Here is a 12,328-nt window from a genome sequence, read left to right as displayed (position 1 = left end):
AGCTTTCCCCGTAGCCGAGCCGCAGGGCGGGAGATTCCTGCCCCGATCACCGGCCAGCCCAACATGGGACACAACTTGAGACAGAACCCTAAATATGAGTGTAGACCAGTGGTTGCTCCGCCTCAGCAAAAGTGACAACTGTGGGGTCCTTGGTGCTCTCAGAACATGGTGGGTTTCTTTGCAGGGGTTTCATGAGCCAAGTAAGTTCAGGTAGTGTCAGGGTTCCAAGAATACACCCGCAGCAAATAGAACTCCGAGGGAGGGAAATTCCTCAAAGAGCTGTTTTATTGGATATATCATAATGGCACAGACTGGTGAAAACCAACCCTTAGCAGTTCCCGCGGTATTCACCTAATTAAAAGGAAAACAAAATCCCCTTCCCCAAGCGATCAGTCACATGCTCCAATCATTGTGTCTTCCAGTTGCCTGGTAGCTTCACTCCTCCTCTCTCTGACCACCTGTGGGAATGTCCTTGGTTCCTAGGAGAAAATATTTTGCTTTGGCTACCGATCCCCTCTACCTCTATTCCCCCCTCCCTATCCCTCAGCTCTAGTGTGCCAACTCTGAATCCCAGAAAATGGGCTTGGTCAGGCCAACTTCAGGACTGACAGGTAGCCCTGTGCTTATTTGTTAATTTATCAAATGGATTTGTTGATGACATTTATTGGCTGCCCATCTTACCGTAGGGTAATTCTGAGCGGTGTATAGTTACATCTAAGTTAAAACATAAAAAAGTTAAAATCTTAAAACCAAACCAAAGGTTTGGACCATTTGAAGGTCCAACCAGGATTGAAAATGATCACGTTTTTCACACTTACGACCGTTGCAGTGTCCCTGTGGTCACGTGATCCAAATTCAGACGCATGGTAACTGACTTGCACCTATGACGGTCGCAGTGTCCCAGAGTCTTCCCCTTTTGTGACCTTCTGACTAGCAACGTCAACGGGCAAGCCAGATTCACTTAACAACCAGGACATTTAACTTTACAAGTGCAGGGATTCACTTAACCACTGAGGCAAGAAAGGTCGTAAAATGGGGCCAAAACTCACTTAGCACCTGTTTCGCTTAGCCATATTGAGGACTATCTGTATTTATGACAGTTGTGGCTCATGGGATCACCTTTTGCAACCTTGTGACAAGCAAAGTCAACGGGGAAGCCCGGTTCACTTATCAATGGTGTCACTAACTTTGACAACTGAAGTCAGGGGTGTCCAAACTTGGCAACTTTAAGACTTGTGGACTTCAACTCCCCGACTTAAGTGATTTACTTAACAACTGTAGCAAGAAAGGCCGTAAAATTGGGCGAAACTCACTTAACAACTGTGTTGCTTAGGAATGGAAATTCTGGGCTCCGTTGTGACCCTAAGTCGAAGATTACTTGTAAGAGCATCAGTAGATGTGATTAGGGAACATTGTCAGTGCTAGTACCACCCTGATGATGCAACCTAGTGTGGTCATGAAACGTCTGCAAGAAAACCACCAAGCTCAGGGAGCATCTAGGACCCCAAGGAGTTCAACCATGAGCTATAGATATTCTTTTCTAAAGTTAAGGATGTTTGAAGTCCATAAATTCACACAATTCCTCAGCCATCATGCTGCTGTGTTCATGTGAATGCTGCTAAGACTGAACAGCACCGGTCTAGATGGACCTTCCTAGGGCTAAGAAAACAGTGTGCAGCTGGCGACACAGAGAAACACAGGACAGACAAGAAGAATTTTGGAAGGCGGAGGGTTGGGTTGACCTGTCTGGCTTTTTTGTCTTAGCGTCTCTTGACTTTCAAAACTACTCTCTTCTTGGGCAAGCAAGTCCTCTGCTATCATGGGTCATCTGGTTATTATGCCTGAAGTCTTAAGATTTAGTTAGATTTTAATGTTGTGACTATAAAACTCTGACACAAGTTATAGTCTTTCAACAGTTTTGCATGTTTGATCTCTCTGTCCAATGCTTGGCCTAAAGATACTGTGCGAAGGAAGTCAGGTGTTCTTTCCTTCCTTCCTTCCTTCCTTCCTTCCTTCCTTCCTTCCTTCCTTCCTTCCTTCCTTCCTTCCTTCCTTCCTTCCTTCCTTCCTTCCTTCCCTCCCTCCCTCCCTCCCTCCCTCCCTCCCTCCTTCCTTCCCCAGCCTCCTTCTCCGGACATTATTTCAATAACTGCTGTTTCATAATCACAGAAGCTACCAGTTCTGTTCTGTAAATTCATAATCAGTTTTTAATTTTAGCATTGTATCTCAAGCCTCTTGTAGAGCCCAATTAATTCATGAGATACTGTCCTTCCTTCCTTCCTTCCTTCCTTCCTTCCTTCCTCCCTCCCTCCCTCCCTTCCTCCCTTCTACTCCTTGCAAGACAGCTGGTCATTTGCATATGAGCCATGGGCAGATCTGTACATTGGGGAAACAAAACAATCACTTCACAAGGGCATGGCACAACATAGAAGAACAAACCCATCAGAACTAGATTCAGTGGTCCATCTGCATTTGAAAAAGAAAGGCCACTCTTTTGAAGACAGCAAAGTCCACATTTTGGACACAGAGGACCGCTGGTTTGAAAGAGGCCATTACGTCAAAACCTGAGGAACCCCCTCTCAGCCGAGGGGGAAGGATAGGACATCATTTATCTCCAGTGTACAACACAGTCCTTTCAGCAGTTCCGAAAAGGTCTCCAGATCCATTTGCACCACTCAGGTGACCCTGAGGACACAGATTAAACCTCCAAGTGGCCTCGGCAACTCTCTCAAAGGATGCAAACAACCATCTGTCTGCAAGGAGGATAAAGCCTTCCGTTCCCCACCATCCAGTCAGACCTGAAGAAGCTTCTTGGATGAGAAGTGAAACGTCTTCAAGAGAAATAAAAAAGAAAGTCCAGCTGCCTCTTGAAAAAGCACCTCTGGGACCTGGATGACTGACAATCTCCATAGACATTTACAATCGTAGTAAGGCCTGAGTGGGGTTTAGAAGGCTTGCCAGAGAAGGAATATTGCACAAACGTTAACACAAAGCCCCTCTCTTGTCTTTCAGAATGTCGGTGGGGGCAACCGAGCTATTTATAAGTAGGACCGCCAACACAAAAAGGCAAAAAACAAGAGTTGGACAAGAAGGACACAGACCAAGAACCTGCCCAGTGAGCTGTTAGAACTCCTTACTTATCCCACTGTGATGGAAAGTGACTTTAAATGTGACAAAATTAAGTCTTACATCCCCTGGCTCTCCGTGTTGGGTGCCTTTCAGAGATGTACAAGCTGCCTTTCCCATCATTCTCTTAAAATCTGGTTTACGATGCTTCCAAGTTAGAACTCGTTGCAAATTGGGAGTCCTGGCCGTTGCTCCCCTGTGGTCACAGGGCCAGACTGGACCACATGACTGTTGGTAGCGTCCCGCAGTTTTATGCGGAAAAGTTTGGCTTTTCAGCAAAACTGGACCATAGCGAACAATGGACTTATGACGCTTAACAACCACTGCTAACAAGGTTCCCAACCTTTTTTGGGGGGGAGGGGACCGGGGGGAGGGGTAGTGCGCAACTGAGATCTTGCACATGTGCCATTTTGTTTGCCTGCAGTTCATCTCCAGCTGTGCGCAGGGGTGGCATTCGACTGGTTTGGGCATACCAGGAGGTCTGACGATCCGCTGGGAGCGAACCAGTTCGCTCCAACGATCAGATGGGCGCACCCGCCTGCCTGCACTATTTTCCTACCTTTATCTTCTCAGTTGATTCACGCAGCAGAGCAGGTTGCCGTGCAAATCAGCTGTGTTACTTCTCCGAAGAAACCCGGAAGTGAAGATGTCTTCAAACTGCGTGTCAGGCGCACATGCGCAAATCACGCAGTCACCAAACCGGTTGTTAAACCGGGAGGATCCCACCAATGGCTGTCTAGTTCTTATCAGGCCACCCGAGGATTGGGGACTCTTGGGTTATGTAACCTACCCGCTTTATGATTATTATTTCATATGAATGTAATGAGGAGGCTCCATAACCGTCCTGTATGCAGCACTGCCTGTGTAGCCACTGATATGAAATGCAGCCGTCATTGTGTGCTTTGCTTCAAGACGACACTGAAGAATTCAAGATAGGTGGGCATATTAATGGAATGGATGAAGTTTTATTTAATTTATTTAGTAAGTGTATACGGGCCCCCATCTTATTATCACATGACTCTGGATGGATGGATGGAGTAACTGAGTTCATCAGTAGCTGGATTTAAACATGCTTGGGATAAGCATATATCCATCATCTGTCAAAAATTGACAATATTTTTTTTTTAAAAATAAAAAAAATAAAATATAAATGAAAAAGAAAACAAAAAAATGAAGTCAAGGAACAGACTCAATGGACCACCAGATCTTTTTCTGCCATCAGTTTTCTACATTTAGTTGGCTGGATGGATGGAGTAACCAAGTTCATTCATCACGGAGTTTAAACATGCTTGGGATAAACACGTCCATCATTTGATAAAAATTAAAAATCATGTAATATAATAATAATAATAATAATAATAATAATAATAATAATAATAATAATAATAATAATAATAATAATAATAATAATAATAATAGAAACAAAAAAACAAAAACAAACAAATTCAAAGAGCAATTTTGATGGGCTACTGGGTCTTTTTCTGCAGTCATTTTTCTATGTTTGGATGAGTGGATGGATGGATGGATGGATGGATGGATGGATGGATAGACGGACAGACAGACATTCTGACTGGTGTTATTTCTTCGGTTTTGCTTCATATCTCAGAAGGAAAATAACCCAGCTTACAAACTAGGGCAGAACTCTCTCTCACACACTATCACAAATAAGCCTTTAACCAATCCATCCTATCCTGTCATCCAAGCAGATGTGGTATACTACCACTTCGGACCGGTTTGCCCGAAGCGGTAGTGAAAATCGTGGGTCGCCCTGCCCCGCCCCGCCATCCCGGTTCTATGGCACCCCATTTAGGCCCTTTTGTAGCAAAAAACGCATGTGCGGCAGGCTCAGGGCATGCACAGAGGTAGGGCGTCCGAGCGCATGTGTTCACATTTCTGAACCGGTAGGGAAGGGAAATAAATACCACCCCTGCAGCCAAGGCGGTTTCTTAAACCTCAGAGCTGAATTGGCTGGTGACTGTAGCATTCCCAGGACAGGGTCCCGCTGTGAGTGAGGGGATCCTCACATTTTAGGAGAGGAGGCACTAAGCCGTTAATTTCTCTGCATCGAAAGGAAGCGCCGGCATTCGTAAAACGGTCACGCATGGAGCTTCGTCCAAAGTTGCACTTCTGAAGAATGAGGTTGGGGGTGCAGTGCCTAAAAAGCCAACTTTCAAAACAGGTTCAAGTCTAAGCCACAGATTTGAAAACCCGTGGCAGAAGGCTGAACTGCGGACAAACCAATGGGGAAGATTGTAAGCACTCTTGCATGCTTCGAAAAAAAGGCACCAGGAAGGGAGAGAAATGTTTTCAACTGCAAACATGTCACTCTGCCAAGTGAGGCTTTTTGAATCCCGCCACCAAAAACTGTTCGGCACAGTCTGGGAAAAGCCGAAGCTGCGTCCACGCCATACAACGCCACGGACTGACAAAATGTGCAATCCATGCCGGACTAGGGGAGGCATGACAGAAGTCTTCCAATGTTTAAGGGGATGCCCCAAAGAAGAGGGAGTCAAGCTACTCTCCAAAGCACCTGAAGGCAGGACAGAAGCAATGGGTGGAAACTAATCAAGGAGAGAAGCAACCTAGAACTGAGGAGAAACTTCCTGACAGTGAGGACAATTAATCAGTGGAACAGAAGTTGCCTCCAGGAGTTGTGAATGCCCCAACACTGGAAGCCTTTAAGAAGATGTTGGATAGCCATTTGTCTGAAACGTTATAAGGTTTCCTGCTTAGAATGTATAGGTATAGGGTTTCCTGCTTATTGTATTGTATTGTATTGAATGGTTTATGGACTACCTGTATTTAAAGCTCGACTTTGACCTGGAAATAAAAAGGTCTAAATTTGCTCATCAAACTGGGGGGGTTGGACTAAAAGACCTCCAAGGTCCCTTCCAACTCGGTTATTCTATTCTATTTTATTCTATTCTATTCTGACATCTACCAATAAGATTTTCATATTATTATTCTTTAAAAAAAAATCCAAAAAATACTGCTAAATAATGTCCCTCCCCACCCCATAACTGCTATCAAAGCACCCGAAGCGCTAAGCCCGAGAAGATCCTTTCTTTTTTGTGTCCATCCTACTCGGTTGCCAGCCGAGCTGCAAAGTGCAAATGCAACCAAGGCTCTGTTGATCTCTTCTACAGCTCTAAGGGCAGGGGAGATCAGTACGAAAACAAGCAGAGAAAAGGAAGAGGAGAATCACACACCAGGGTGGGAAGAAAAAGCCAGCCAGCTCTTTGAAAACGTTTGCAGCAGGACAGCCCGTGTTACAATTTCTAGGCAATGAATTCAGCCAGGTCTTAACGTCTCAGAGATGACAGAAAAAGGCAGACATGACATTAAGAGATCTACAACAGGAAGAGTGGCCAGGTAGCCATGCTACGGTTTCCAAAGGTGCATTAAAAATACACGGCCTTTTCCAGCTGTAACCAAACCTCATTTCATTTCATTTCGTTCTTTTAACAAAAGAAGGGAACATTGAAAAACCAATATGCGCACATGTTTTTTTTTAACCCAGAAAGGAAGATTAGCAGGTCCCTTTCCACTCGGTCCGAATTAACAGAATAGAATAACAGAGTTGGAAGGGACCTTTGGAGGTCTTCTAGCCCAAGCAAGAAATCCTATACCATTTCAGATGTGTGACTGTCTAGTCCAGGGGTGTCCAAACTTGGGAACTTTAAGACTCATGGACTTCAACTCCCAGAATTCTGGGAGTTGAAGTCTACAAGTCTTAAAGTTCCCAAGTTTGGACACCCCTGGTCTAGTCTCTTCTTAAAAACCTCCAGTGATGGAGCATATACAACTCCTGGCAGCAAGCTGTTCCACTGATTCATTCTCCTCGCTGTTAGGAAGTTTCTCCTTGATTCCAGGTTGCTTCTCTCCTTGATTAGTTTCCATCCATTGTTTTTTGTCCTGCTTTTTGGTGCCTTGGAGAATAGCTTGAGCCCCTCTTCTTTGCGGCAGCCCCTGAGATATTGGAAGACTGCTATCATTTCCAACATCTCAGGGGTTGCCACAAAGAAGAGGGAGTCAACCTGTTCTCCAAGGCACCTGAGGGCAGACCAAGAAGCAATGGGTGGAAACTAATCAAGGAGAGAAGCAACTTAGAACTAAGGAGGAATTTCCTGACAGTGAGAACAATTAATCAGTGGAACAGAAGTTGCCTCCAGAAGTTGTGAATGCCCCAACACTGGAAGCCTTGAAGAAGATGTTGCACAGCCATTGGTTGATAATGTCCCAAAGGTGCTTTTTCCAGAGTCAACTGGACTTTCTGGTTTTTCTTTGAAGATGTTTCACTTCTCATCCAAGAAGCTGCAAAACATCTTCCAAGAAAAACCAGAAAGTCCAGTTGACTCTGGAAAAAGCACCTTTGGGACATTCATGACCTGGATGACTGAGAATCTCCATAGACGTTTGTTGATACTGGTATAGGGTCTCCTGACTGAGCATGGGGCTGGACTAGAAGACCTCCAATTCTGTTCTTCACAAGGCTAACGTCTCAAGGCCGGATTGTGACTGGGGCTTACCTGCAATTTACTGGGCTCGGCAGGCCCCTCTTTGTTCTCTCCCTTGATGTTGTCGTCGTCTTTCCTGTCCAGCTCCAACGAGGGCATCTGGTCCTTCTTCACAAAGCGCTCAAAGACCTCCTGGCAGGTCAGGCGTTTCTTCTCCGCGGGGGCCTTCTTGCACTGGGGCACCACGTAGAGCGTGGGGATGACGGGGCGTGGATTGGACTCGTCCTCTTCGGCGGGGCTTTCGGAAGAGAGGGCGCTGAGGTCGGGCATGGGGAGCTGGCTGTCTTCGGCCTCCTGCTTGGCCTCGACGGGCCTTTCTCCTGCTGGAGGCCTGGGCTGCAGCTTCTCATCTTTTGGCAGGTATGGCTGGGGCAGGAGCAGGGGAGGAAGGAGTTCGTGCAACGGCAGCTTCTTCCTCTTCTTCCGTTCCCCTTTGGCTTTGGGGTTGCGCACCTTCGGCCGGCATTCTCCTGCGGGGATCGAGAAGAGAGAGTCAGGTTTCAGCGAGAGTCAGACTTTTAGAGGGAGTCCTAGAGTTAACAGCCACGACTGAGACAACCCCCCAAATTTCCATGGCTAAGCAATGTGGATGTTAAGAGCCGTGGTGTTGCAGGGTTAGAATGCAGTATTGCGCGCTGACTCTCTCCACAGCCAGGAGTTTGATCCTGACCGGCCCAAGGTTGACTCAGCCTTCTGAAGTCGGTAAAAGGAGGACCCAGATTGTTGGGAGGCAAGAGGCTGAGTCTGCAAACTGCTTAGAGAGGGCTGTAAAGCACTGTGAAGCGGTATATAAGTCTAAATGCTATTGCTATTGCGAAGAGAGTTTTACCCTAGGTTGCCATCTTTTTGACACAGTCGTTAAGTGGATCACTACAGTCATTTAGTGAATCTCGCGGTTGTTAAGTAAATCTGGCTTCTTCCATTGACTTTGCTTGTTGGAAGTTGGCTGGGAAGGTTACAAGTAGCGAGAGCCAGAGCAGTGTTATTCACAGTGTTTTACAGCCCTCCCTAAGGGGTTTACAGAGTCAGCCTATGGCCCCCAACAATTATTCTGGGTGGAACAATCTTCCACCCAGATGGAAGAGTTAGGGTGGCCCAAAGTCACCCAGCCTCTTTTCACACCTAAGGCGGGACTAGAACTCCCCATCTCCTGGCGATTGGTCCCAAAGTCACCCAGCCACCTTTCACACCTAAGGCGGGACTAGAACTCCCCATCTCCTGGCAATTGGTCCCATAGTCACCCAGCCACCTTTCACACCTAAGGCGGGACTAGAACTCCCCATCTCCTGGTTTCTAAGCCACCACCTTGACCTCTGCACTAAACTGACTCCTCACCTCTGATCTCTCTCATATTCAACGGAAGCTGTGATCTATTCTTAATTAATTTTTAAATGACAAAATAATTGAAGGTTACTGTGCTTCGAAAGCCCTGAGAGAAGAAAACCGAAAACAGAGGTTAACAGAAAATTATAACTTGGATTGACCTTCGCTTTCTCAAGCTGAAGTCTAGCAATGTATAGGCTAGAAATGAGGGGGCTGTCGACTTCTTTGAAAAATGATATACCTTCCCTGCATGAATAGATCTCGCAGATTGCTGTAATCGTGTGAAGCGGCTGCCTTTTGGACACTGGAAAAACTGAGTGGACTGATGAATTAGGAGAACTTATTGGGGACCAGATCTATTTCAAATGATCTACCCACTACAGGCACTCCTCAACCTATGGCCACAATTGAATCCCAAGGTTCTGTTGGTAAGCAAGACATTTGTGAATTTTCCCCGATTTCACAGCCATTGTTAAGTCAATCACTCCCCGAAAATAAGACATGCTCTTTTTTTCTTCTGTACTCCGAAATAAGCACTAGGGCTCATTTGGGGGGAATGTCTTATTTGTTGCTGCTGCGAGGCGGGGAGAGTGGTGCTTCCCCCCGCACTCTGCAACGGCTTACCTCAGGGCCCCCATAGCCAAGCAATCCATGCCCCAACACCTGCCTTCTGGCAGCGGCTCCGGAGCAGGAGGCTGAGTCATAAGGTGAGGAAGGTGTGTGCGGAGGTGGCCCATGTGCCCCATACCAGCTTATCTCAGGACCTCCGCAGCCGGGCCACCCATGCCTAACCCTAACCCACAATGCCTATCCTAGCTAGCCCTAACCCCCAACTCATCCCCACCCCCAAACAGGGCAACCACAATGCTGGTGTACAACAATCTACATTTATTCAAATACAGTCATGTCATCTTCTTCTGCAATGTTGTCATCACCCTGCAAACCCCAAACTCCGGCCTGAATTTCTTGCGACTCCACTTCCCGTAAAACCATCGGCCCCAATTGCTCGTGGCTAGCAATCGAGGTCTCCCGGAATGAGCCCTAGACTTACATACCGCTTCACCGTGATTTCCAGCCCTCTCTAATAAGCGGTTGACAGGGTCAATCTCTTGCCACCCCCCCCAAAACAATCTGGCTCCTCATTTTACCCACCTCGGAAGGATGAAAAACTGAGTCAACTTTGAGCCGGTGAGATTTGAACTGCCAAATTGCAGGCAGCCGGCAGGCAGCAGAAGTAGCCTGCAATACTGCACTCTAACCACTGTGCCACCGCAGCTCTTATGTGGCGAACCTATGGCACATGTGTCACAGGCGGCACCGGGAGCCCTTTCTGAGGGCACGTGAGCTGTTGCCCTGTCAGCTCCAATGCCCATGCACGTGTTGGCCAGCTTGATTTTCGGCTGTTTTTCGCCCTCCTGAGGGAGACAAATGGCCCAACAGGCAACCCGGAAGTCCGTTCCCAAACTTCCGGTTTGCGTGTTGGGCTGTTTTTTGCCCTCCCCAGGTTCCTAGAAAGCCTCTGGAGTCTGGGGAGGGCGGAGAACGGACCTAGCTGGCTCACTGGAAGTCAGAAAATGGACTGTTTCTGGCCTCCGGAGAGCCTGTTTTCGCCCTCCCCAGGCTGCACGAAAACCGTGTGTGCATGCGTGGGGCAGCGGGGTTGTGTGTGTCACGCATGTATGGGGCACGGCGTGGGGGGAGGCATTAAATTATGGGGGTGGGCAGACATGCGCACGCGATGTGTTCTTTTGGCACCCAAGGCGAAAAAGGTCGGGCATCGCTGTCATATAGGGTCCCCTGCCTCGATCCGGGGGGAAGGGGGGGTTGTACTAGAAGACCTCCAAGGTCCCTTCAACCTCTGTTCCTCTAGTCCAGGGGTGTCCAAACTTGGGAACTTTAAGACTTGTGGACTTCAACTCCCAGAATTCCCCAGCCAGCCATGGCTGGCTGGGGAATTCTGAGAGTTGAAGTCCACAAGTCTTAAAGTTCCCAAGTTTGGACACCCCTGCTCTAGTCTGTTCATTCTCCTTGTGGAAAGGGAGCCTGCTGGTGGCAAAGGTACTCTCACCAAGCGGAGGCAAATCTCCTCTGTGTAATTTGTGGTGCTTTTTTTTAGCGCACCAGCCGTTGAAGAGCCGAGTCACATTTCAAGAACCCCTAGCGTTTCCTTTCAGATGCGCTTTTTGCCACCCCCGACGGAAGATCTTAAGGAGAATCGAGGGCTAATTAAAAATGAAGGAGCCGTTTATGGAAAGCACGGCCTGCGCTTAGCGTGGAGGAAGGGGGAACGCTCCTTCTCGGGGGCCCTGAGGAAATGAGCAAGGAACAAAGCCTGAAAGCCACCATAAAGGGATTATAAAACCGAGCAGCTGAGAGAAGGACAATTACAGGCAGGCACACAAACAAACGGGTGGATACGCAGCGGGCAGCTTCCAGATTGCTGAAGTTTTCTTTCTTTTTTATTATTAAAAAATAACAAATAAAGACGAGAGGATCACCTCAGTAGGAGCTGTTCAACTGGTTTCTTTCTTGCTTGCTTCTTTCATGATTGTAAATAATTCAAGCCGGTGAACGTGCATAATAGTTTTTCTTTCTCCTATTGTCCCTGCCACAACAACCCTGTGAAGTGACTCAAAAGTTACCGACAAGGCTTTCATACCTAAAGTGGGACTAGAACTCACCGTCTCTTGGTGATTGGCATAAAGTCACCAAGCTAGCTTTCCTGCCTAAGGTGGGACTAGAACTCACATTCTCCTGGTGATTGGCCCAATGACACCCAGTTAGCTTTCATGACTAAGGTGGGACTAGAATTCACAGTTTCCTGGTGATTGGCCCAATGACACCCAGTTAGTTTTCATGACTAAGGTGGGACTAGAACTCACAATCTCCTGGTGATTGGCCCAATGACACCCAGTTAGCTTTCATGACTAAGGTGGGACTAGAATTCACAGTTTCCTGGTGATTGGCATAAAGTCACCAAGCTAGCTTTCCTGCCTAAGGTGGGACTAGAACTCACATTCTCCTGGTGATTGGCCCAATGACACCCAGTTAGCTTTCATGACTAAGGTGGGACTAGAATTCACAGTTTCCTGGTGATTGGCATAAAGTCACCAAGCTAGCTTTCCTGCCTAAGGTGGGACTAGAACTCACATTCTCCTGGTGATTGGCCCAATGACACCCAGTTAGCTTTCATGACTAAGGTGGGACTAGAACTCACAGTCTCCTGGTGATTGGCTCAATGACACCCAGTTAGTTTTCATGACTAAGGTGGGACTAGAACTCACAGTCTCCTGGTGATTGGCCCAATGACACCCAGTTAGCTTTCATGACTAAGGTGGGACTAGAACTCACAATCTCCCGGT

General features: G+C 47.2%; 1 protein-coding gene across 2 annotated transcripts in view; it reads right to left on the bottom strand.

Moving 5' to 3' along the window:
- KDM4B (lysine demethylase 4B) overlaps positions 1-12,328 on the bottom strand; it is a 250,925-nt gene that overhangs the window by 39,974 nt on the left and 198,623 nt on the right. For both annotated transcript variants that reach the window (XM_081941246.1, XM_081941247.1), the window contains exon 12: positions 7,656-8,113. In XM_081941246.1, coding sequence (XP_081797372.1) covers positions 7,656-8,113 — 458 coding nt within the window. The remainder of the gene's footprint in view (positions 1-7,655; positions 8,114-12,328) is intronic.

The sequence above is a fragment of the Natrix helvetica genome, assembly GCF_964273705.1.
Source record: "Natrix helvetica genome assembly, chromosome: 1".
In the NCBI taxonomy this organism is placed as follows: Eukaryota; Metazoa; Chordata; class Lepidosauria; order Squamata; family Natricidae; genus Natrix; species Natrix helvetica.
Note: the sequence above shows the minus strand (reverse complement) of the source record. Positions and strands in the feature narration are given on the sequence as shown.